This window comes from Mirounga leonina, unplaced genomic scaffold (genome assembly GCF_011800145.1).
Source record: "Mirounga leonina isolate KUSES-001 unplaced genomic scaffold, KU_Mleo_1.0 Mir_115, whole genome shotgun sequence".
Taxonomy (NCBI): Eukaryota; Metazoa; Chordata; class Mammalia; order Carnivora; family Phocidae; genus Mirounga; species Mirounga leonina.
Window position 1 is genome coordinate 74,094,656 of NW_023270268.1, and position 26,278 is coordinate 74,120,933.

A 26,278-nucleotide genomic window follows, 5' to 3' on the forward strand; every position below is an offset into this window, starting at 1 on the left:
GAGAAGCAGACTCCCTGCCGAGCAGGGAGCCCGATGAGGGACTCGATCCAGGGACTCCAGGATCATAACCTGAGCCGAAGGCAGTCGCTTAACCAACTGAGCCACCCAGGCGCCCATTTTTTTAAAAAATTAAAAAAAAAAGGGATTTCAGAAATGAATTTTTATGCTGTGTGGTTTTTAATTAAGTACATTCTGCAAACAGAGAGGTAAAATTTAACTGACCACTTGCCAGTTTAGTAGCATCTAGGAACCTGGAATCCACTACTACCATTTCCTAGTTGAAATAAGGAAATGATGTTATCTCCAGGACCGACTGGAGTGATTCCAGATTAAGATATATGCTTGCAGCAAAGATAGAATATAAACTCATTCTTGACAATATTACAAAGTTCTGATCTAAAGCTTTCTGGAAACTGAACACACTGTGGTAAATGAGCTTAAGGTTATTTAACAAAGATCCAGATGATTGAGACAGCCAGGAAGTCTGGGAAGCACCTATTTATAAAATGGTGGACCTGAGCTAAAGAAACCAAAGCCTAACGAGATAAAAATGACATTCTTAAATTCTACACTAAACCTTAACTCCCGTCTATCCTGAGTTAAAACTAAACATACTAAATAATCTAAGAAGAAACCAGCAAAATGAGAAGCAGAAAAGATAACCCCATCAGTCTGTGGTATCCTTCTCTATAGACAGTTTGTACAATTCTCTATTACAATCTTCATGTGTAGAATATGGCTATAATCATTCCCTTCCTTCCTTCTCCAGATAGGTGAAAGTGTTTATACTCTGAAAGATCCCCAGATTAAAGCTTATTACCTGCAGATAAGTAAACTGCCATGAACTGCTCCTGGCCCAGAATGTTCACTATGCTGGAGGAGAAGCTCCACAAAACATACATATTTGCAGCCATGTGAAACAAGGAGAAATGACTGAATGTTGACAGCAACATTGGAGAACAAAGGACCTCTACAAGAGAAAGAAAAACAGTCTGGTAATCATAGGACACACAGCCATGATCTAAAAATGATCTGTTTTAGATTTTTTAGATTTTTTTCATTACTATTACAAAAAACTAAAAATAGGAAACAAAAAGAGCAAATTAAGAAGTTTAAATAAGATGGTTTACCATAGTATTTTTCAAGGTGGTGAAAAATTCTCTTAAATTTCTTCTACTTAGTAAGCAACCAATAAAAATTCTCAGTTCAATGAAAGCAACTTGTCCTTACGGCAAAAGTTACTTAGAAAAAAGAATTAGTAAATTATTTCAATTACAGATATGAAGTTGTAAATAACAGTATCCTCCAAGAGTAAACTTGTAGTGATCATGGATCTTGGGTCAACATATCTACTATGGGCAAGGCACATTTTAAGTACCTGGGACATAAGACTAAGAGAGATGAGGTCCCTTTCCTCAAGGAGCTTACAGTCTATCTTCTGGATTTTGCTTATAATTGTTGACAAGTAACTCATCCTTTTTACAGCATTTCAATAACAAAGCATATTTCTTTCATATTACCTCTACATCAAAATAAAGTCATAAGTAGACTTACTTGAGGCTGGGTTAGATGTGAAATATCTGATCATTGTCCGCTGTAGAGAAGGTACTCTCCATAAACAGAATACAAAAACATTTGCCGCTATGATACCTACAAAATAAAGATATATAATTTAGGGAGGTTAAAAACAGGAACAAAGAAAGTCTGATTGAAAGTCCACCTGAATAAGATTTTCTACCACAATTATTTACGAGTATTATACACTGGGGAGGGGGGTGAGGGAGGGCAAGTTAAGGAAAGTAAGTGAAATCAATGTTTTTAAGTATCAAACTAGGGGCGCCTAGGTGGCTCAGTTGGTTAAGCACCTGCCTTTGGCTTAGGTCATGATCCTGGAATCCCGGGATCGAGTCCTGCGTTGGGCTCCCTGCTCAGTGGGGAGTCAGCTTCTCCCTCTGACCCTCTCCCCTCTCATGCTCTCTCATTCTCTCTCAAATAAATAAAATCTTTAAAAGAAAGTAAGTATCAAACTATATGCACTGGTACAGTCAGAAAATTCCTGGGAAACTGCAAATGCTCTAGAAGCTGACTTCCTTCACTTAGATCCATATTTTACTTCTATGGAACAATTTACTCTTCTCAATAAACAATGATCAGATCTATACTTATTGTTTGAAAATGGTCAAGCCAGAGACAAGTAATATACAGAATTGGGTTCTTTGGCCAAGACCAGAAAAGCTGTATTATATAATATGCTTCTTTTTTTCACAGGGAATAATATACTTCTTAAACTTATGGAAACATCTACGTATCATCTGGGTAAATGAAGATCCACTTGTCTGAGAAAAATACTTGTTAGATAAGAAGTCAGGAATAACCTGTAAGAATTTTCCAACTGCTTTTGAAACTGTTTTCATGTGGGAATTGGGTGACTGTTTCATTTTTCTGCAAGAACTGATGTTGCTAGAACTACCACTAAATTGAGTAGGTTTATTATTTAATGATAGAATTAACTACTCAGTCACATTTTCGTGAAAAATTAAGTTTTTCTTAAAAACTACAAACTTTAAAAACACACTAATTTTAGGGTACCACGACTCCTTGCCCATGTAGTAGGCACTCATCTACTTGAATTAAAGGAATTTAAACATTCATTCCTCCAGTTTCTTTCAGCAATAGGCAATTAGCCCTTTCAGCTTCTTCAATGACGGTAAGCACTAATTCCAGCAACATTCTGGTAAGAGGATCTATTTTAGAAGATATTTATTGTATAATCCCCACCGGCTGCTACATCTTGGAGTTACCTTTGGCTTCTATATTTGCTCACTCTGTAAGGCTCTCAGCTATACTTTGGCATTACTAGTCTCTGCAGTGTTTGCTCTCCCATTTCAGCGTTAGGCAAGGAAGGAAGCTATCTACCATTTTTCAGAGATTCTAAGACATTTTCTCCATTTTAATATCTGTAATCAGGATGCATCTTACAACTGGTGGTGTGTCAAAACACTTTCAAAGATGGTGAGGAGAACAGTATTCATTAAAGGATGAGGAAAAGAGGTCACAAGCAAGTCAAGTAAGAGTACCATGTAAACCTCCCAATGAGGAGTCTGAAACCCTGGGCAGGGCAAAGGAAGGGTGGAGCCTCCTCAGATGGAGGAACGGATCTCAGAGGGTTTATCCTAAGGAAGTGAGCAGTGATTAGTGTTGCTCGGGTTTTCTTAGTTTCTTTTTAGAAGAGTTACACATCTTTATTACCCAGAGAATTCTCTGAGGTCTAGAGGTTGCTGGACATGGTGATCGGTATTTTGGCATAAAGAAGACCCAAGAATGGTCTGGCCCCAAGCTTCCATGATCACAAAGATAATCAAGGCTATACAGTTCGCTCCAAGTGCGGTACAACGCAAGGAAAGCAAGATGGGGCCCCTGATCCTGCCTGCTAGGCTGGAAAATGGCAACAACTACCCTGTGGGTTCCGCAGGCTACCTTCTGAAACCAGCGACATACAGCATACACTTCTGGAAATTGCAAGCACCACAGCACTGCACAGAAGTAGAGAGTGTCTCTGGCTGAAGAGATTACAACTAGGGAAAAGACTTGAAAAAGGGTAAGATAACCAAAGATATCAAGGTTAACAGTAACCAAAGAGTTAACATCACCAAGTTTTCAACCAAATTGTAAGAGGCATTTTTTGGTGAATCATGACAGAATATTGGCACTGGAACACATTGTAGTTAAACCCCTCACTTCAGAGACCTCTGATCTATGGTTAAGAATCCCGTCAGTGAACAACTGAACATACATACCCAAATTATGCACACAAATCACTGTAATACACTCACAAATTAAAAAGAAATTACAAAAGTAAAATGCAGTTATTTTCCTCCACACATATCCCATTTTTCAAAAATTACAGATGAGAAAACTGAGATACAAATTTTCAGAGCCAAATTCAGTGGCAAGCCAGAATTCCTAATCTAGGGCTCTTTCTACTATACACAAAGACATGGATAGCCAACAGGATTACTTTTGACCTTGGTCTCTCCAAGACTTCAGACCTGACAAAGGGCTCCTTATCTAGGAAACAGCATGCATGGTTGGTCCCCAGAAGCCAGTGAACAGGAGAGGATATGTGGTAATCCTGGGTTGGAAGCAGCACTGCACACTGTCTAACGGTATGGGTAAAGGAGCCCAGCAGAACTGACTCTGTCCTACACTATAACCCAGGCAAGAAGCCTAACCCCTCAGCCTCAGTTTCCTCTTCTGTAAAATAGGGGTAATAAAACCGCCCTTTAAGAGCCGAGTGCTGATTAAATGAGAAAGCACAATTAAATGCAGCAGTCACACAATGAAAACCTAAAAATGAGAAATAAAGTAGGGAATGGCCTTTTCTGGTCTGAATCCTAGGTATGCCACTTAGTAGCTTTGTGGTCTGCAGCATTTCATCCCCTTCACTTTAGTTACCTCAATATATATCTTATAAAAGTTGTAGTGAGGCTTAAACAAAATACTACATGCACCTAGTATGCAGAAACTCAAATCATGGTTCCCTCCTCCTCCTCTTCCTTTGAGAGGTAGAACTGCTTAAGGTCTTTGCTTATTTCTCCACTTAGAAGTGTTACCTCCTCCTGACTCAGTAAACTCTTGGACAGGCTTGACACTGCTGATTTGGAAAGTCTGCTGTTGCCCCAACACCTACGTTTACCAAAAGGGATGCAATGGATTACATTAGTGAGAATAACGAAGTAAGGACCTTGAAAAATTCTCTCCTTCAAAGGCAATGAAAAAATTGGCCAAAACTGTCAGAATCAACTTTTTCAGAATTCTGGAAACTAGTTAAAAGCTTGCAGCAACTCAGCATTTAAGAAAAATGGTGAATTTCAATAGGAACAGCAAATTTTGGGCATTTTAACTTGCCCTGGTCCCATCCCTTACTTTCCAGCTACAAGTTGAAGCTAAAAGCTATGAAAACAATCCACATTTCCCATGCAGCCTCACAACCACGAGAGGGAGCACAGGGAGCTGGAACTCTTTCAAAGCCTCATTCCCAAAGAATTGTTATCATCTGACCTATCTGATAATAGGGAGGGAACAATAGTTCCTTGCAAGACCCCATTTGCAAGGCTGTCTATATTTGACCTGACTGGAACCTCAAGTGCAAAATTCCTTTTCCCAGGGGGCATTTGTCAAAAATAATTACAGGAAGGTGTTTTAAGTTCATGGCTGCCTAAGGTGGTGGATAATATTTGGAGTAAACAAGAGACCAAAAATCTTAAAAGGAAAAGCTGAGGAATGAGATGTCCACAGGAGCTTATAAAACCTCAATATATTGCTGGGATCTTGTATACCATAAGCATAACAAGAAAAAATAGACTTTAAGACAATACTTGTTACTAGACACAAAGAAGGACGTTATATAATGATAAAAGATATAACATCTTGATATATCAATACAGCTATTATAAACATACATGCTCCTAACAATAGAATCCCAATATATATAAAGCAAAAACTGAACTAAAGGGAGAAATAAACAGTTCAACAATAGTTGGAGACTTCAATACCTTATTTGCAATAACAGAGTAGATGATCAGCAAGGAAACAAGACTTGAACAACACTATAAACCAGCTAGGCCTGACAGACATCTATAAAACACTCAACAGGGGCACCTGCATGGCTCACTCGCTTAAGCATCTGACTCTTGATCTCAGCTCAGGTCTTGATCTCAGGATGGTAAGTTCAAGCCCCGTGCTGGACTCCACACTGGGCGGGAAGCCTACTTAAAAAAAAAAACAAAAAACACTTGGGGCGCCTGGGTGGCTCAGTCATTAAGTGTCTGCCTTCGGCTCAGGTCATGGTCCCAGGCAGGGTCCTGGGATCGAGCCCCACATCGGGCTCCCCGCTCAGCGGGAAGCCTGCCTCTCCCCCATCCACTCCCCCTGCCTGTGCTCCTCTCTCAATGTGTCTCTGTCAAATAAATAAATAAAATCTTTAAAAAAAAAAAAAACACTCAACAAGACAATACATTGGGACACCCAGCTGGCTCAGTCAGTAGAACATGTAACTCTTTTTTTTTTTTTTTTTAAAGATTTTATTTATTTATTTGAGACAGAGAGAATGAGAGACAGAGAGCACGAGAGGGAAGAGGGCAGAGGGAGAAGCAGACCCCCCGCTGAGCAGGGAGCCCGATGCAGGACTCGATCCCGGGACTCCAGGATCATGACCTGAGCCGAAGGCAGTCGCTTAACCAACTGAGCCACCCAGGCGCCCAGAACATGTAACTCTTGATCTTGGGTTTGTGTGCCACGTTGGGTGTGGAGATTACTCAAAAATCCAATCTTAAGTGGCACCTTCGTGGCTCAGCTGGTTAAGCATCTGCCTTCAGCTCAGGTCATGATTTCTGGGTCCTGGGATAAAGCCCTGTGTTGGGCGGGGAGTCTGCCTCTCCCCCAACTTGTACTTCCTCTCTCTCTCTCAAGTGAATAAATAAAATCTTTTAAAAAAACAAAATCTTAAGAAAAACCACAAATAATATATTCTTTTCAAGAGCACATGCAATAGTATCCAGGAGAGACCATATGTTCAGCCACAAAGCAAATCTCAAAAAATTTTAAAACACTGAAATTATACAAAGTATGTTCTCTGACCACAATGGAATGAAATTATAAATCAGTAATACATTGGGAGAAGTCATAAATATGTGGAAATTAACACACTCCTAAATAACCAGTAGGCCAAATAAGAAATCAAGTGGGAAATTAGAAAGTACTTTGAAATGAATGAAAACAAAAATATAACTGGATTATGTTCCACTAAGATTCATATATTTAAGCCCTAATGTGATGGTTTTGGGGGATGGAGTCTTTGGGAGGTAATTAGATTTAGATGAGGTCATGAGGGTGGGGGCCCCCATGATGGGATCAGTTTCCATATAAGAGAGATACCAAAGAGCTTGCTCTTGCTCTCTCCCCCCTGCCATATGACACAGCAAGAAGGTGCCAGAAGAGAGAAGAGAGTTCTCACCAGAATCCAACCATGATGGCACCTTGATCTTGGAGTTCTACCCTCCCAAATTTTGAGAAATTAATTTTCTGTTGTTTAAGCCACCCAGTCTATGGCATTTTGTTATGACAACCCAAGCTGCTAAAACAATACTAAAACTTACAGAGTAGAGCAAAAGTAGTGCTGTGAATGTTGCATTAAAAAATAAAGATTTCAAATCAATAATCTAACCTTCCACCTTAAGAAACTAGAAAAATAAAAAAAAAGCAAACACAAAGCAAGCAAAATGTTTGGATGAAGGAATAGAAAAATTAAAAAAAAAAAAATCAATGAAACCAAAAGTTGGTTATTTGAAATGACCAACAAAATTGACAAACCTTTAGGGAGTGTGACAAAGAAAAAAAAACACCTCAAGTTACTAAAATTAGGAATGAAAGCAGAATGTTACTACTGAGCTTACGGAAATAAAAAGGATTATAAGAGAATACTATGAACAACTGTATACCAACAAAGGAGAACTTAGATGAAATTGACAAATTCCTAGAAAGACACAAACTACTGAAACTACTCAAGAAATAGAAAGTCTGAATGGGCCTATAAGAAATAGAGATTGAATTTATAATTAAAAGAAACTTCTCACAAAGAAAAGCCCACGGCTAGATGGCTTTACCGGTTTATTACTTCCCTAGGGCTGCTATAATAAATTATCACACACTTGGTGACTTAAAACCACAGACATGTATTCTCTTAAAGTTCTGGAGGCTTGAAGTCTGCAATCAAGTTGTTGCTAGGCCAAACTTCTTTCTGAAGACTCTAGGGAAGACTCCTTTCTTCCTTCTTCCTAGCTTCTGGTGGCTCTTGGCTATTCTTGGCATTATTTAGCTTACTGATGCATCACTCCAATCTCTGCCTCCATCTCTTCACATGACCTTTTTTTTTTAAAGATTGTATTTATTTATTTGACCGAGAGAGACACAGCGAGAGAGGGAACACAAGCAGGGGGAGTGGGAGAGGGAGAAGCAGGCCTCCCGTGGAGCAAGGAGCCCGATGCGGGGCTCAATCCCAGGACCCTGGGACCATGACCTGAGCCAAAGGCAGGCACTTAACAGGCGCCCCACATGACCTTCTTTTCTGTATGTCTTGTCTTCTCTTGTTATAAGGACACCAACAATCGGGTTTAGGGCCCATCTTAATTTAGTACGATCTCACTGTAACCATTTACATCTGCAAAGACCCTATTTCAAATAAAATAACACTGAATTTCTGGACGGACATGAATTTTATGGGGACACTATTCAATTTATTACAACTGGCAAATTCTAGCAAAGATAAATGAGAATTAACACTAATCCTTTTCAAATGCTTCCGAAAAAGAGAAGAGGAAAACACATTTCCCAACTCATTCTATGCTGCCAATATTACCTTGATATCAAAACCAAAGACATCACAAGAAAACTACCAATATCTTTTATGAACATGGATAGAAAAATTCCTAATACTAGCAAACCAAATCCAGCAGCATATAAAGAATTACAAACCATGACCAAGTACAATTTATCCCAAGACTGCAAAATTGATTCAACATATGATGGTCAATGTAATAGTTCCTTATGAACACAGATGGAAAAACCTTCAGGAAATACTAACAAACCAAACCTAGCAGTACATAAGAAGGATTATAAATAATAAACAGGGCGCCTGGGTGGCTCAGATGGTTAAGCGTATGCCTTCGGCTCAGGTCATGATCCCAGGGTCCTGGGATCGAGTCCCACATCGGGCTCCCTGCTCCTTGGGAGCCTGCTTCTCCCTCTGCCTCTCTCTCTCTCTCTCTCTCTCTCTCTCTCTCTCATGAATAAATAAATAAAAAATCTTTATAAAAAAAATAAAATAAAAAAAATAAACAAGTGGAATTTATCTCAAGAATGCAAAACTGGTTCAACATATAACCAATGTAATACTCCCTATTAATAAACTGGGAAGACTCACTATTCCCAGTTTGAAAGCTTACAAAGATATGGTAATCAAGACAGTATGGGCTGAATAGACATACAGATCAATGGAACAGAACTGAGAGTCCAGAAGTATATCCATACATTTATGGTCAACTTTTTTTTTTACTGTGGTCCCAAGACAAAAATCAATACGGAAAGAATGGTCTTCTCAACAAACGGTGCTGGGACAAGTGGATATCCATCCACAAAAGAATGAATTTGGATCCTACCTCAAACCAATTACAAACATTAACTCAAAATGAACCAAAGGCCTAAATGTAAGAGCTACAACTACAAAACGCTCTGAAGAAAACACAGGTACAAATTCTTGTGATGCTGGATTAGGTCACTATTTTCTTGATGTGACATTTTAATTAAAGCACGAAATAAAAAAATACATGAAATAGGGGCGCCTGGGTGGCTCAGATGGTTAAGCATCTGCCTTCAGCTCAGGTCATGATCCCAGAGTCCTGAGATAGAGCCCCGCGTCGGGCTCCCTGCTTGGTGGGGAGCCTGCTTCTCCCTCTCCCTCTACTGCTCCCCCTGCTTGTGCTCTGTCAAAATAAATAAATATAATCTTTAAAAAAAAATACATGAAATGGATTTCATCAACATTAAAAACATTTGTCATAGCATAAGGTATAGAGTTGTCAAATCACTATGTTGTACACCTAAAACTAGTGTAATATTGTGTCAACTATATTTTGATTAAAACTAAAGAAAACTTAAAAACATTTGAGCTTGGGCGCCTGGGTGGCTCAGTCATTAAGCGTCTGCCTTCGGCTCAGGTCATGATCCCAGGGTCCTGGGATCGAGTCCCACGTCGAGCTCCCTGCTCAGCAGGAAGCCTGCTTCTCCCTCTCCCACTCCCCCTGTTTGTGTTCCTCCTCTCGCTCTCTGTCAAATAAATAAAATCTTTAAAAAAAAATAAAAACAACATTTGGGCTTCAAAGAATACTTTTAACAAAGTGATAAGACAACTCATAGAATAGGAAAAAATATCTGCAAATCATATACCTAATAAAGATCTAGGATCCAGAATATATAAAGAACTCCTACAACTCAATAAAAAGACAACTCAAAAAAACAGGCAAAGGATTTAAACGGACATTTCTCCAAATAAGAATGAATGGACAGGGGTGCCTGGGTGGCTCAGTCAGTTAACTATCCAGACTCTTGATTTCGGCTCAGGTCATGATCTCAGGGTTGTGAAACTGAGCCCCGCATCAGGCTCCATGGAGCCTGCTTAAGATTCTCTCTCTCCCTCCAACCTCCCCTCCTGCTCTCTCAAAAAAAGAATGGACAATTGCACACAAAAAGATGTTTAGCATTACTAGTCACTAGGGAAATGCACGTCAAAACTTGACATACATTAGGAGGGCTAAAAAAAAAAGGGAAATCAGAATTGGCAAGAATATGTGAGAGAAACTGAAATTCTTGGGCCTTGCTGGTAAGAATGTAAAATGGTACAGCTACTCTAAAAAACAGTTTGGCAGTTCCTCAAAAATTAAACATAGAATTATTGTATGATCCAACAATTTCACCTCTAACTATATACCCCAAAGAACTGAAAGAAGGGACTCAAAATGAGACTTGTACACGAATGTTTGTAGGAGCATAATTCATAACAGCCAAAGACTGAAACCCAAATACTCATTGACAGATAGATGAACAAAAGGTGGTGTAAACATACAATGTAAAACGATTAAGCCTTAAAAAAATAAAAAAATAAGTTCTGATACATGCTACAATATGGATGAACCTTAAAAACAGTATGCTAAGCGAAAGAAGCCAGGCACAAAAAAGGCATTTTATAATTCCACTTATATGAGATATAGGCAAACTCAGAGACAGAAATAGAATAGTGGTCACCAGGGGTTAAGGGAAAGGAGAAATGGGAAATGATTTAGTGGATACAGTGTTTCTATTTGGGATGATGAAAAAATTCTGGAAATGGATGGTGGTGATGGCTGCACAACATTGTGAATGTACTTAATGCCACTGAATTGTACACTTAACAGCTAAAATGATAAATTTTATGTTTGTATATTTTACCACAATAAAATACAAAAAATATGTAGTCACTGATGTATTAGAAAAAAAAGGCAATAAATGGAATCCTGGGGTGCTTGGGTGACTCAGTTGGTTGAGCATCTGCCTTCAGCTCAGGTCATGATCCCAGGATCCTGGGACTGAGCCCCACATTGGGCTCCCTGCTCAGCAGGAGCCTGCTTCTCCCTCTCCTCCCCGCTTCTGCTCTCTTTCACTATCCCATCTCTCTCTCTCAAATAAATAAAATCTTTAAAAAAAAATGGAATCCTCGGGACACCTGGGTGGCTCAGTCAGTTAAGCGTCTGCCTTCGGATCAGGTCATGATCCCAGGGTCCTGGGATCGAGTCCCGCATCGGGCTCCCTGCTCCGCGGGGAGCCTGCTTCTCCCTCTGCCTCTGCCTCTGTCTCTCTGTCTCTCATGAATAAATAAATAAAATCTTTAAAAAAAAAAAAATGGAATCCTCATACAGTCTTGAGGGAATGTAAAATGGTGCAGCCACTTTGGAAAACAATTTGACAATTCTTCAAAAAGAAAACATGGGGAAAAGGAGATATCCACATGCAAAAGAATGAACTTGGATTCTTATACCATATACGAAAACTAACTAAAAATGGATTAAAGACCTAAATGTGAACACAAGAACTTAACTCTTAGAAGAAAACGGGAAAATCCTCGTAACACTGAGCTTGGCAACGATTTCTTCGATAGGACACCAAAAGCAAAAACACATAAGCAAAAACAGATAAATGGGACATCAAACCTAAAAACTTTTGTCCAGGGACACCTCAGTGGCTCAGGTGGTTGAGTGTCCAACTCTTGATTTTGGCTCAGGTCATGATCTCACGGTATTGAGATTTGAGGCTCCTCGGTGAGCATGGAGTCTGCTTGGGATTCTCTCTCTCCCTCTGTGACTCCTCCCGCCCCACCCCACTTTCTCTGGAAAAAAAATTAAACCAAAAACCAAAAAAAACCCACAACAAACTTTTGTCCAAAGTACACAATCAACACAGTGAAAAGGCAATCTACAGAATGAGAGAAAATATCTGCAAATCATTTGTTTCATAAAGGTTAATATCTAGAATATATTTAAAAAAAAAAAACTCCCACAATCAACAAAAAAGTCAAATAACTTGATTAAAATAAGCAAAGGACTGGAATAGACATTTATCCAAAGATGATAGTCAAATGGCCAACAAGTGTATGAAGAGATGTGCAACATCACTAACCATCACAGAAATGCAAATCAGAACCACACACCCATTAGGATAGCTACTATCAAAAAAACCTGAAGGAAATAACAAGTGCTGCCAAGGATGTGGAGAAATTAGAACTCTTGTGCACTGCTGGAAGGACTGTAAAATGTGCAACCACAGGGCGCCTGGCTCAGTCAGCAGAGCATGTGACTCTTGATGTCAGGGTTGTAAGTTCGAGCCCCACGTTGGATGTAGAGATTACTTAAAAATAAAATCTCTAGGGCACCTGGGTGGCTCAGTTGGTTGAGCGACTGCCTTCGGCTCAGGTCAAGATCCTGGAGTCCCGGGATCGAGTCCCGCGTCGGGCTCCCTTCTCGGCGGGGTGTCTGCTTCTCCCTCTGACCCTCTTCCCTCTCGTGCTCTCTGTCTCTCATTCTCTCTCTCAAATAAATAAATAAAATCTTAAAAAAATAAAATAAAATAAAATAATAAAATCTCTAAAAATAAAATAAAATGGTATAACCACTGCGGAAAACAGTATGGAAATTCCTCAAAAAATTAAAAATAATTTTAATCCAGCAATCCCACTTCTGGGTTTATATCCAAAAGAACTGAAAGCAGGATCTAGAGATATTTGCACATCCACGTTCATAGCAGCATTATTCACAATAGCCAAGAGGTAGAAGCAACTCAAATGTGTCTATCAATGAATGAATGCATGAACAAATGTGGTATATACACACAATGGAATAAATTATTTAGCCTTAAAAAGGAAATCTTATCACATGCTACAACATGGATGAAGCTTGAGGACATTATGCTAAGTGAAATAAGCCAGTCAAAAAAGATAAGTGCTGTTTGATTCCACTTAAATGAGGTATATAGTCAAATTTACAGAAACAAAGTGGCATGGTGGTTACTAGGGGCTGAGGGGGAGTGGAAAAGTCGAAATTGTGCGTAGAGTTTCAGTTTTACAAGACAAAAGAAAATTCTATAGATGTTTCATAACAATGTAAACATACTTAACACTACTGAACTGTAAATTTAAAAATGGCTAACATGGTACATTTTATGTTTTTACCACAATTTTAGAAAGTTAAACAAGAGTACCATATGACCCAACGTTTCCACTCGAGGTATATATTAGCAAAAGAAATGAAAACATGTCTACATGAAAATGTATACAAAAAAATCCACTGCATTAGAATAGCCAAAAAATGGAAATAACTCAAATGTCCATCAACAGATAAGTAAACAAAATGTGATATATCCATATAATGGAATATCGGACCATAAAAAGAAATGAGATACTGATACATGCCACAACATAGGTGAACCCTGAAAACATGACACTAAGGCAACATAGGTGATTCCATTTATATGAAATGTCCAGAACAGGCAAATCCATAAAGAAAGAAAATAGATAACAGGCTGCTGAGGGCTGAGGGGAGGAGGGGAATGGGGAGTGACTGTTAACAGGTATGGAGTTTCTTTCTGGGATAAAGAAAATGTTCTGGGATTAGATGAGGATAATTGCACAACCCTGTGAATACAACAAAAACCACTGAACTGCATACTTTTAAATGGCAAATTTTAAGATATGTGAATAATATCTTGATTAAAAGAAATATACACCAATTTAGGAATCACTGCTTGGTTCAGTAATCTCAGTCCATTTTCCTCCTTAGCCCAAGGAAAGTAGTACAACCTCTTTTTCTCTTCTTCTGAAAAGGACCCACTATCCCACCTGGAGTCTAGTAGCTAAGTACAGGATCCCCTCTGCTGATGCAGTAGGCCAGCTCATACCTCCACAGCTTCTCTACCTGAAGGAAACTAGACCTGGCCAGTCCAGAACCTGACCAGTATATACATCTGTGACAACCAAAGAACTGAGCTCAAGTGGTCCCTACCTCAGGTTCCCTGGGAACCAGAACTATAGGCACAGGGATCATCCTCATACAGTGTTGGCCTCATACAGTGACTACAATTTCTCTTCCTGGGCAGTATCAACAAAACTAGTTAAAGACTGGTCCCACAGCTTCCTGGAATTAAGAGGAAATCCAGAAAGACCATCCACCTTAAATCCTCCAACTGGGATGCAGATAGTTAGAAACTGGTAAGGGTAGATGGAAAGAATGGGGCATATTCACAGTAGACAAAAACCTTTACAAACCAATCACAGGTTAGTTTGTAACCTTCCTTGTAGATGAGAATATGTAACCTCCCCTGTGAGCAACTTTTAGAAAATAAATGACTTAAATGACTTAAAGGATGTTTAAATTGGTATACAACTTATTTTAAGACAACCTGACAACATACAAAATTTTAAATACACATACTCTTTGACCCAGCAAGTCTATTTCCAGTAATTCATGCTAAAAATATGCTTGCAAAAGGGTGCAAATATCTCTATGTAAGGATATTCACTGCAGTATTATTTATAGAAGACTAAAACCAACCTAAGTATCTATTAAGAGAAGACTTGTTACATAGTATTCATTGGCATGAACTATTATCATGCTATCAAAAAGAATATTCTGAGCCCAGGGTGCTGGTAATTTCTATTTCTTGATCTGGGTGCTAATTACATGCATGTGCTCAGTTTGTGAAAAACATACATCTGACATGTAATAGACTTACTTGTAATGATACAATGTCCTCTAAAATATTAACAGAATTTAAAAAAAAAATCAAGGTGCAAAGAAGTATAAATGCCTATATATAAACACACAAGTGTAACTAAAAAGGCAGTGGTTATTATGGGGACAGAAACTGCAGAACTGGAAGTTACAGAGATTTTTCACTTTACATATTCTTTAACACTATTTTAACCTGTTACAATGCACATCTAGTCATTTTACAATGACAAAGACTAACCTTAAGTAGACAAAAAGGGCTCCCTTTCATTCCTGAGTGCCAGCCTGCTGTCTTGGGACAAGTCACTACAATTTGGGCTGTCAATAAACACCCAGATACCTGGGTTGGGAGCAGGCAGTGTGGTTCACCAGAAAGGTAATTTAATGGTGATCTGCTATAGTAGAACGTGAAAGGATATAATAATATGTATATTATTTAAATTAAGAACTGAGCTTGGGAAAAAAAAAAAGTTTGTTCCCCATCTCTACTCTTTCTAGCTGTGTGAGCTCAGACAAGTTACTTAACCTCTCTGAGCCTCAGTTACCCCATCTGAACAATCAGAATACCACTAGCAGGGCTCTTACAATTAAGATTGATAAGGATAACAGTATGTATGTAAAGTACCTACCCTAGCACTTGAAGCCTAACTGGCACTCAAACATTAGTTTTTTCTTTACCCAGAAATAACTTGTCTGAAAACTGAGAAGCCAAGAATTTCAGGAAAATCAGCAACAAATTAAAAGGTCAAGATTAGCTAGATCCAGTGAGCATTGCCTTACCAGAAACTTCAGGAACAGGAAAGCAGACCTTAGTCTAGGAGGTATAGCTCAAAATCTTTGAAAGGTATAAGGGGAAAGAAAAGTGAAACTAGGGGCACCTGGCAGGCTCAGTTGGTAGAGCATGCAACTCTTGACGTCGGGGTCGTGAGTTCAAGCCCCACTTTGAGTATAGAGACTAATAAAAAATAAACGTTAGAGGTTGGAGCAAAAGGGGCAAGGCCCTAGGGTATAGTGGTGACTAACTTTGGAGCTGACAATAGATATGGACTAGTAGAAAAACGGGGCAATGTTTTCTTGAGATTTCTCTTCCCATCCTCCTACTCCCTATCCCCTCCTTCAGATACAATATTATTTAGCAGGTTCTTCTCTCTCAGCTTTACCTGACTCCCAAAATAGTCAAGTCAGCATTCTGCTGAGCTAATAGAAAAACCTGGCAGGTATCTCACAGGCATACCTGGAAGCTACAAAGGTAGGGGAAATACTCTCCTTGGGGGCTGCCTACAGACCTCCAGTGCAGCCTTAAAACCCTTGTAGATCAAAGCAACAGAACAGGAGACTAGCTGAAGTATAAAAGCACCAGGCACAAATCTAACTTGAAAAATGCTACCAGATGCTCCCACAAATACCAAGTGAACATATAAAAACATTTTTTCAAAGCAATGTGAAGTTTGGGGAGATATTTCTGTTAATAATTAAGATTAATACCAGAAAAAAAAAAAATCCCCAAACCAACCAAAGAGGGGGGGAAAAAAAAAAGATCAAGGCCAGTTCTCTAGTACCTTTGAGAAAGTGATTCCCAGGGACAGCATCTCCTCAACCTTTAGCAGCACTTAGATAACCTCATAATAAGGATTTAGCATGACTGGGCGCCTGGGTGGCTCAGTTGGTTAAGCGACTGCCTTCAGCTCAGGTCATGATCCCAGGGTCCTGGGATCGAGTCCCGCATCGGGCTCCCTGCTGTGCGGGGAGCCTGCTTCTCCCTCTCCCACTCCCCCTGCTTGTGTTCCCTCTCTCGCTGTGTCTCTCTCTGTCAAATAAATAAATAAAATCTTTAAAAAAAAAATTAAAAAAAAAAAAAAAGGATTTAGCATGACTGTTCATGTTTCTGTGGTTCAAAGCACCTTACACTCAAGCTGCTAGTTAGATCAAAACATCTGTCCCTACGTGCCAAATAACCTGATCTGACTAAGAGAAAAGCAAAAGGTTAGGGGAAAGAATTCGGATTTTCAGTGGTCTCCAAATACCAACTTCTATGAATAAGCTATTTACTGGCATGAGAAATGTTTTAAATTCTGATCCCAAGTTTCTTCAAATATTTAATGGCATAAAATCTTTACCATCTTCAAAGAACACTAGGTACCAACTAATTATGAGATACTTTGAAAATATCAAAGGAAATCAAAACTTTGCTATCCTAAGGAAATAATGTTAATTTTGGTTACTGTGAGAAAATAAGCAAACAAACCAAAACCCCCCTGTTAATATCAATGAAAACAGATGTGCTATTATAGAGCTATCTTTGAAGGTATCATACTTATTAAGACCTTACTGACTAATCAATTCTACAGTACGGCAATATACCTTTGAAAAATCTCAATCCTTTGATTCAAGAGCCCATTCAATATTCATTCCCTTCACAGATTTTTAATCAAGTGTCTTTAGTGTGTGCAAGACACGCGCTAGTTGCTATAACAAAATGAAAACTCTCATTGTCCTCAAGGATGCTACATGTACAATTACATAAGGCAGGTTGTGTTATAAATTAAAAAGTGTTGACCACCTGGATGGTTCAGTTGGTTAAGTGTCCAACTCTTGATTTCAGCTCAGGTCATGATCTTGGGGTCCTGGGATCAAGCCCCACATGGAGGGAGGGGTCCGCACTCATCGGGGAGTCTGCTTAAGGACTCTCTCCCTTTCCCTCTGCTCCTCCCTCCGCTCATGCATGCACACTCTCTAAAATAAAATCTTCTTTTTTTTTTAAGATTTTATTTATTTCTTTATTTGAGAGAGAGAGAATGAGAGAGCACAAGCAGGGGGAGCGGGAGAGGGAGAAGCAGGCTCCCCAGTGAGCAGGGAGCCAGATGCAGGCCCGATCCCAGGACCCAGGACCCTGGGATCACGACCTGAGCTGAAGGCAGATGCTTAACCAAACTGAGCCACCCAGGTGCCCCTAAAATAAATAAAATCTTAAAAAATAAATGATTAAAAAGTGCAATGAGTTCAGAAAAATTAAAGCACTTCTGTTATTGGCAAGACCCCCTGACCCACTGAACTCAGGAATCTCCCAGAAGCTTCTGCCTGTCACTTTCATCTTTTAGAAACTAATGAACTGCTGTAGCAGGGAAAGAAACATTTGAGGAGGAAGACTGTGCAGATGAATCAGCAAGTGCCTGTTACCTCTGCTTCATTATAATATTAAAATCTTTTATCCTTCTGAATATTCATCCCAAGCCCTGATAAAAGGAGCCTGCTTACCCCTGTTCAGAGAGTCATGGATTTGGAAATAATTCCCCATGGTCTCCTTATTTGTACAAATAAAGATAATTGTGAGGCAACTCCACCTGGTGTAGTCTCTGTCTACAGTTCACCAAGGAACAGACTCACTTTGGTCTGGTAACACTTCCTGCAGGAAGCAATGTCCAAACCATAAGCTTGAAGACCAGTTCAGGTTCCAGCAAGGAGACAGAAAAAGTAAACCTTCCAGACAAAGGAAAGAGCCTGAAGGACTCTTAGACATCCTCTTAGGTAGGTAAAGAAAATTAAGAGTACCATTAAGTCCAACCATATTTAAGAAATAGCAGTATTTTGGGGGCACCTGGGTGGCTCAGTTGTTAAGCGTCTGCCTTCGGCTCAGGTCATGATCCCAGGGACCTGGGATCGAGCCCCACATCGGGCTCCCTGCTCCACGGGAAGCCTGTTTCTCCCTCTCCCACTCCCCCTGCTTGTGTTCCTGCTCTCTGTCTCTGTCAAATAAATAAATAAAATCTTTAAAAAAGAAAAAGCAATATTTTGCTATTATTTCCCTAAAAGATTTTTTTTTCCTATCTGCACAACTGTTAAACTTTCAAATCCATTTCCCCAAATTTCTCAAATAACTAAGTCCATTAAATAATGTACGTTACCGTGAAGAGCCAGATTTATCTTTCCATAAAAATTTACAAAGAACAAAAATTAAATTATCATGGTGACATGCATGGCATGCTTACATTTATTTAATAAATGAAGACTTTAAAAACAGCATGGTGCAGGAAAGAGAAAATTAGCTTTAGAATGAGACAGACCTGGGTTTTGAAACTTAGCTCTACTACTTACTAGCAGTGTGACCTTTGAAAAGTTCCTTCTCTGAAAGCCAGTTTCCTTATTGGTAAAAAGGGAGATAACTACCCGGTAAGCAACCCTGTGAGGTAGGGAGAGAATGTGTATAAAGCATTCTGCATAAAGAAGGTACTTAATCAATGTCCCCTTTAATTTCTTTAATAGGATAAGTAATAATTACTCATAACCTATTTCACAAGCTAGGATTCTACAACAAAGATTATTTGATCAATCAGTAACATACTAGATCAAAATTAGAAAATAAGTGACCCACAGCATCATGTACACCTTTATGCCACACCACTTTTTATACTATTACATTAGCCTGAAGGTACAGAGACTCTGTCTTCTAAACCACTGGTGAGCAGGATACAAAAGCCATTGACTGTGACATACTGTACCTTTTGGTTTGATTTCTCTTCCCTTGAATGGCTAAAACGTGTAAGCTAACACAAACCTGTCACAGTCCGCTGGCCATCACTTAGGTTATTCCACCACTTGTTAATCTAAAACAGAAGGAAAATTGCCTATCACCATATGATAAACACTTTCAGGCTAGGAAAATGAAAAGCCAGAGAGAAAATGCTTTGTGCATAAAAAGATTTCTCGTGTACAAAAATTCCAATAAACAAACATAATAGATATGTGGCAAAATAGAAACACAGGTGCTTTATAGTCTACATTCTCCATACAGAGCCACTGTTTAGCTCTGTGACCTCAAATTACTTCTAAACCTCAGTTTTCTGATATATAAAATGGAGACAATAGATACCTAGCAATATTGTTGAGAAATATTAATAACAAAACACCTAGCACACTATCAAGATATACACAGGTATTAAGCTTAAGTGATTTATTTACCAAGGTCCAATCTAGTCTTAAAATTCTAACCAAAAATATTTTCTAAAACTACCTTTTAAGGTATAATAACAATTTGAGGTTCAGAAAAACAGAGAATCCGAAACTTTCAGAGACGCACACTGAAATATGCCTAGGATTTGCTTTACAGTAATCAGTGGCAGGGAAGGAAAGGAAACAAAGGGGACTAAATGAAACAAAGTTGGCCTTGTGTCAATAATTGTTGAAGGTGGATGACAGGGGTTCATTATACTTTTTAGTTTTGTTTGAAATTTTTCCACGATTAAAGTTTGTTTTTTGTTTTTTTTAAAGATTTTATTTATTTATTTGACAGAGAGAGAGAGAGAGAGAGAGCGAGAGCAGGAACACAAGCAGGGCGAGTGGAAGAGGGAGAAGCAGGCTTCCCGCCGAGCAGGGAGCCCGATGCAGGGCTCCATCCCAGGACCCTGGGATCATGACCTGAGCCAAAGGCAGATGCGTAACGACTGAGCCACCCAGGCACATGATTAAAGTTTTAAAATAAAAAATATATTCTAACTATGATATTGAACCACACTTTGAATACTAATACAGAAAGAAATGCAAGGTTAAAAACAAAGTTACAGATCCATAAACAATCATTACATTTTTATAATTTGCGTATGAGCTTTCAGACCTTACTCCCCACATATGTAGCAGTATGGCAGGGGTTTCCAGGGCTTTCACTTCCCATGTTATATTTATGTATTATTTTAATTTTCTTTAATGGGCATGGATTTTGTATTTTATAACCTATCATTTATAAACCAATCCATCTTTGGATAAAGATTATGTCTATTGCTTGTGTCACTTTTCACCATTCTAAAGAACCCTTTGAACCATCAAAACTTCATAATATAGGGCACCTGGGTGGCTCAGTTGGTTAAGAGCCCAACTCTTGGTTTCAGCTCAGGTCAGGTCTCAAGGCGGTGAGTGAGCCCCACATCAGGCTCCATGGGCGGAATCTGCTTGAGATTCTCTGCCTCTCCCTCTCCATCTGCCCTCCCCTGCTCAAGCATGCGCATGCACTCGCATGCTCTCTCTCATTCAAGCTCTCTAAAATAAAATCTCCAAAAAAATACTTTATAATATAGACATGCTGGAAACCTATAGCCTTCTAAGGAATCCAGGATTATGGAACAGGTCAGTGTTACTATCTTCCCAAACATACTGTTCTGAATAAATCACTGTTAGCTATCGTAGCTTTCACCTGCAAATGATTACACCCATTGTCCTTCGGACACAAAGTCTCTCTAAAACAGGTAAGGTTCAGGCTTCTTGCATATGTCTATGGGGAAACAAAGAATGAATACTTCTTTGTACTTCGAAAAGTCTTGAATTATCGTTAGGAGAAAATTAAGAGGACATCAACCTTCTCTCAAGTGGAGAGGCATGTGTCATCAAAAAACAGCAACAATAAAACAAAAACAAACCGAAAAACAAAAAACAAAGGTCGCTTGAAAACCAAATGAACGACATATTAACTTAGGGCCTCAGTGCTCAGTTAAGTATTGTCAAGTGTATGTTTTATCTTAAAGGCAGTATTTGTAAAAAAAATCAGTTAAGAAGAAATTGAAAGAGGGTCACCAACTTGCATGTGAAAAAATGAAAAGCTCTAAAAGCTCTATATTTGCACCTTTTTCTTGCATCCTCGTCCCCTGAGCAGTTAGAAATATTCCACAGTGGGTATTTATCAGAGCTATGTAAACATCATGTCACAGAGAAGCTTTTTAAAATCCACATAATATCTCTACACCTAAGGCATAGGTGCTTCGAAAAACCGCCTGTGATTCTACTACGTACTCTAAAATATTCCAGCAAGGTAATGCAAAACAGGAGCCCTTAAACTTTAGTAGGGCTTACAGAGACCCCAACACATTAATTTTCAGCAACTATCCACAGTGATTTTTGATACAGGTGGACAGAGGGACAAGCTTCTTGGAACACCGTCAAGTACAGTATTGCCAGACATACAAAGCACTGATACTCACTGCAATGAAATGACTCTAAAGAAGATTAAGTTCAGTAACTTCGTATCTCCTGATCTAAATGTTATCAATCACTAACATTTCACAAATAACCAGACTTCAAAACTTGTGATCAACTAGAACAAAGAAAGCCATGTTTATCCTTACCTCCTTTCTGAAGTCTCCTTCCTTTTGTGGTCTTATGCTATCCAGCCAATCAGCTTTTATACCATCAAAATAACTCTGGACCCTGGATTTCAGTGATTCATACTGCCAAATAGCAGCTGATCCAAATGCACAGCCTGTAAACTATATAAAATTAATATATCACAAAATAAATTCAAAAGAGGAAGAGATCAACACATAGTTCCAAGGACAGTATTTCATTTTCATTGCTTCTTACAAAACCAAGAGAAGGAACAGGAACATCTGGCATAGTGAAACCTTATTAGGTGAAAACAGTATTTAACGATTTATTAACTTTACTGTACCCTGGGGCCTGTTTACAGCTAGAAATTTTCAAATAAAATTCAAAAAATCACATGAAATGTTATCCCAAGTAAGAGGCCCGTAAGTTTCTTCTCCAGGGCATACATAAGTGAACCAGATTCTTATAGCAATTATTAGAGGCGCCTGGGTGGCTCAGTAGGTTAAGCTTCTCATTCTTGATTTCAGCTCAGGTCATGATCTCAGGGTCGTGAGATCAAACCCTGTGACTGGCTCCATGCTCAGCGTGGAGGCTACTTGAGATTCTCTCCCTCCACTCCAGCAACCCTCAGTTTGTTTCCTGAGATTAAGAATTACTCATATCAGTGAGGTCATATGATACATGTCTTTCTCTGTTTGACTTATTTCGCTCAGCATAATACCCTCCAGTTCCATCCACGTTGTTGCAAATGGCAAGATCTCATTCCTTTTGATGGCTGCATAATATTCTATTGTATGTATGTATATATATAGATATACCAGATCTTTTTTTTTTTTTTTTAAGATTTTATTTATTTATTTGACAGAGAGAGACACAGCGAGAGAGGGAACACAAGCAGGGGGAGTGGGAGAGGGAGAAGCAGGCTCCCCACAGAGCACGGAGCCCGATGCGGGACTTGATCGCAGGACCCTGGGATCATGACCTGAGCTGAAGGCAGTCGCTTAACCAACTGAGCCACCCAGGTGCCCATATACCACATCTTCTTTATCCATTCATCTGTCGATGGACATCTTGGCTCTTTCCACAGTTTGGCTATTGTGGACATTGCTGCTATAAACATCGGGGTGCACGTACCCCTTCGGACCACTACATTTGTATCTTTGGGGTAAATACCCAGTAGTGCAATTGCTGGGTCATATGGTAGCTCTATTTTCAACTTTTTGAGGAATCTCCATACTGTTTTCCAGAGTGGCTGCACCAGCTTGCATTCCCACCAACAGTGTAGGAGGGTTCCCCTTTCTCCGCATCCCCGCCAACATCTGTCATTTCCTGACTTGTGCTGAAAAACGGACTGAGGGTTCTAGAGGGGAGGGGGGTGGGAGGTTGGGTTGGCCTGGTGATGGGTATTGAGGAGGGCACGTTCTGCATGGAGCACTGGGTGTTATGCACAAACAATGAATCATGGAACACTACATCTAAATCTAATGATGTAATGTATGGGATTAACATAACAATAAAAAAATAAAAAAACAGAAAACAGTATCAATAATGAAAAAAAAAAAAGATTCTCTCCCTCCACCCCTCCCCACCTCGCGCAAGTGCATTTGCACTCTAAAAAATAGTAACAATAATAGCAATTATTAAATTCATGTTCTCAAATTCGTAAGACAATATTTCACCACTTCAGCAGCAAGGTAGGTAACTCCTAGTGACATAAGCACTTACCCCAACAGTAAAAAACAAGGGCTTTACAAGGGTCTTTACAGGATAGGGAGAAGGATAAAAGACTGTTTCTTCTACAGGAGGAATCAAAGCACTTCTCTTGTATGCTTCACCACTTGTTCCTGTGTCTGATCTTCGAGGTTCAACCTTCCTGGGTGCTTTTCTGAATCCACATTTTTGCTGAATAAAAAAGTTAAACCTTTAAGGGGAAAATAAGAGATTAGCAACAGCTGCATCTTGCAAACATCAACCTCCACGAGCCTCACTCTTTGGCCTGCACCATCAACATCTCAGTTTATTCTCACCCTATAGCCCCAAAGAAGCCAACATGCCTACTCCCAGCTAGGATTCTAAGTCAAAACACTGAACTGTGCCCTTCTAGAAAAGGGGACCGGGACACACAAACTATGGCAACTTTAAAGGGACCTTGTTTGGGCTGTTAACTGCGTATCAATCAGCAAAATCATCTGTATCCCTCCTCCACACACAGTGTGTAGTCTGGTAAAAAGCTGGAGAACTTTAAGTTGTCAGTTTGAATTTGCACAGACTGGCTTTGTTATTTTGAAGTTTGGTCCATTTCCAGAACAAACACTTAAATGTAAGTATTATCAAACATTTAAATGTATTATCCTCAAAGTCGCTCCAAATTCAAATTGCTTTCTTTTATAGAAGTACTGCCATTCTAAGTTGATGGATTTTTCCTACTTCTCCCCCTATTTATTTCACTCAGTTCTGGGGACACCCACCAAATGTTTTGTAAAGGGTTTTGTTGCTTTGAGCCCTCATAGCTGGACCTTAAAACATTCGACACTACTGATCACACTTACCAGCCCTACCTAGTTCCTGTAAGATTGCATTCCCTAGTCTTCAAATTCACTTTCCTGATGGCTTCTCCTTTCACCTATCCCTTAGTGATAGATATGCTCAAAGGCTCTAACAGTTCCTTTACATGCTCTCCATTCAAACTCAACCCATATAAATTCATGAATTTTCTTTTGTAAAATTTCCCCTAAACTGACAAAGTAGAGGCCCTTTCCTGTTTGTTCGCATTGTATTCTAAACATAACATCCTCCTAAACTCAAAGCTCCTTAGAAGCAGAAATCAGACAGGCCCCCCAACACTTGGGCTGAATAAAAGAATAATTGTATTTCTGTGGCCTGTATGACTTCTAAGTAAATGATTCAAATATATTTCTTTAGTCCTAACCTCAATCTTCTGGTCTTGTATTTCCAACTATATACTGAATATTTCCATTTGGATATGCTCTCAAATACTTTAAAACCAATATATTCAAAAGGAAACTCCTCCTCTACAAACAGCTCCATTTCCTGACTTCCTCAGTCTTTCAGAGGGACCACACTTAATCACTGAGGTTAAAAATCTAGATTTCATTTGGGTGTTCTCTCCTTTACTCTTACCATCCAATTAAAAACCAACTCTGTCAAATAAATTTTTTTTTTCATTCCTGTCCCTCACTTCATGCCTGGATCACAGCTTACATAACTCCAAACATTTTAACATGTTGCATGTTGTTCTTAGATCAGTCTTCCTCAAACATTCAATAGTTCCTCAAATGCCTTCTCAGAGGGCCAAAAATCTCTCCCAAATTCCCATACAACTCAGCTCATCCCTTCTGACCTGGAATACTCTACTTTTTCCTAACATACCTCATTGCTTCCAGTATTGCCCCCACTTCAATTCATCCTCCACATTTTATTAAACACAAATGAAGTATCATTCCCCTGCTTTAAACCCCACAGTAATTTTTCATCCTCCCATCAACTCAGCAGTGCTACTCCTTTGTTCTGGTAGACCCCTTTGTTAACACTCTTGTGACCCCTGAGAATTCATTTCTCTCCTCCTCCAGGAAGCCTTCATTAACCAGGGTGGGTGCCTCCTTTGTACTCCTAGAGTCCCAAAGCATCCTGCATAGACTTTTTTACTTATGTAAGTTATTGCCTGTACCACAACTGGACAATTACTTTAGTATTCACTGTATCTCTATCACCAACCCCAGCCCCTAATAAAGAAAAGGTCAATAATTATCTGTTAGAAAAAAGAAGGGGGTCAAGAATGACTGTTAGTTCTATTTTGAATAACTGAAAGGAAGGCGGTACTATTCACCAGGACAAGGGAAATCAGAGGCACCAAAACAGGAAATTAGAAGATAAGACATGAAGAATTCCATCTTGGGCAGTGTTTGAAATGCTTGTGGTCATGGCAGCTCTATTTTAATAGCTAAAAACCAGAACTTCAATTCCTGTCAAACGGGGAAAAGACAAACTGTGGTATATTCACACAACGGAGTACTACTCAGCAAAAAAACTACTGATCATACATCATGGATGAAGCTCAAAAACATTGCTGAGCAAAACGTTTATCTTTAGGTGGTGGTTCCACAGGTGCATACATTCATCAGAATCCATGGCTATACACTTAATACTTACACAAAATAAAGTATTGTTAGCATTTGTAGGATACCCAGGTGGTGTCTAGTAGGCATCTGGAAAAAAACTGAAACTCAGAAAAATGGCATAGTGACTATTACTACTATTACTTGCCTAGTATGCTCTTTCTTCAACACTAAGTCCACTCCACAGTT

The 26,278-nt window shown here is 39.2% G+C and overlaps 1 protein-coding gene across 3 annotated transcripts in view; it reads right to left on the minus strand.

Moving 5' to 3' along the window:
• PARL (presenilin associated rhomboid like) overlaps positions 1–26,278 on the minus strand; it is a 47,595-nt gene that overhangs the window by 15,547 nt on the left and 5,770 nt on the right. For all 3 annotated transcript variants that reach the window (XM_034999689.1, XM_034999688.1, XM_034999690.1), the window contains exons 2-6: positions 23,679–23,874; positions 21,974–22,114; positions 19,420–19,468; positions 1,555–1,650; positions 821–970 (exon numbers count right to left, since the gene is read on the minus strand). In XM_034999689.1, the coding sequence (XP_034855580.1) occupies positions 821–970; positions 1,555–1,650; positions 19,420–19,468; positions 21,974–22,114; positions 23,679–23,874 (632 nt within the window). The remainder of the gene's footprint in view (positions 1–820; positions 971–1,554; positions 1,651–19,419; positions 19,469–21,973; positions 22,115–23,678; positions 23,875–26,278) is intronic.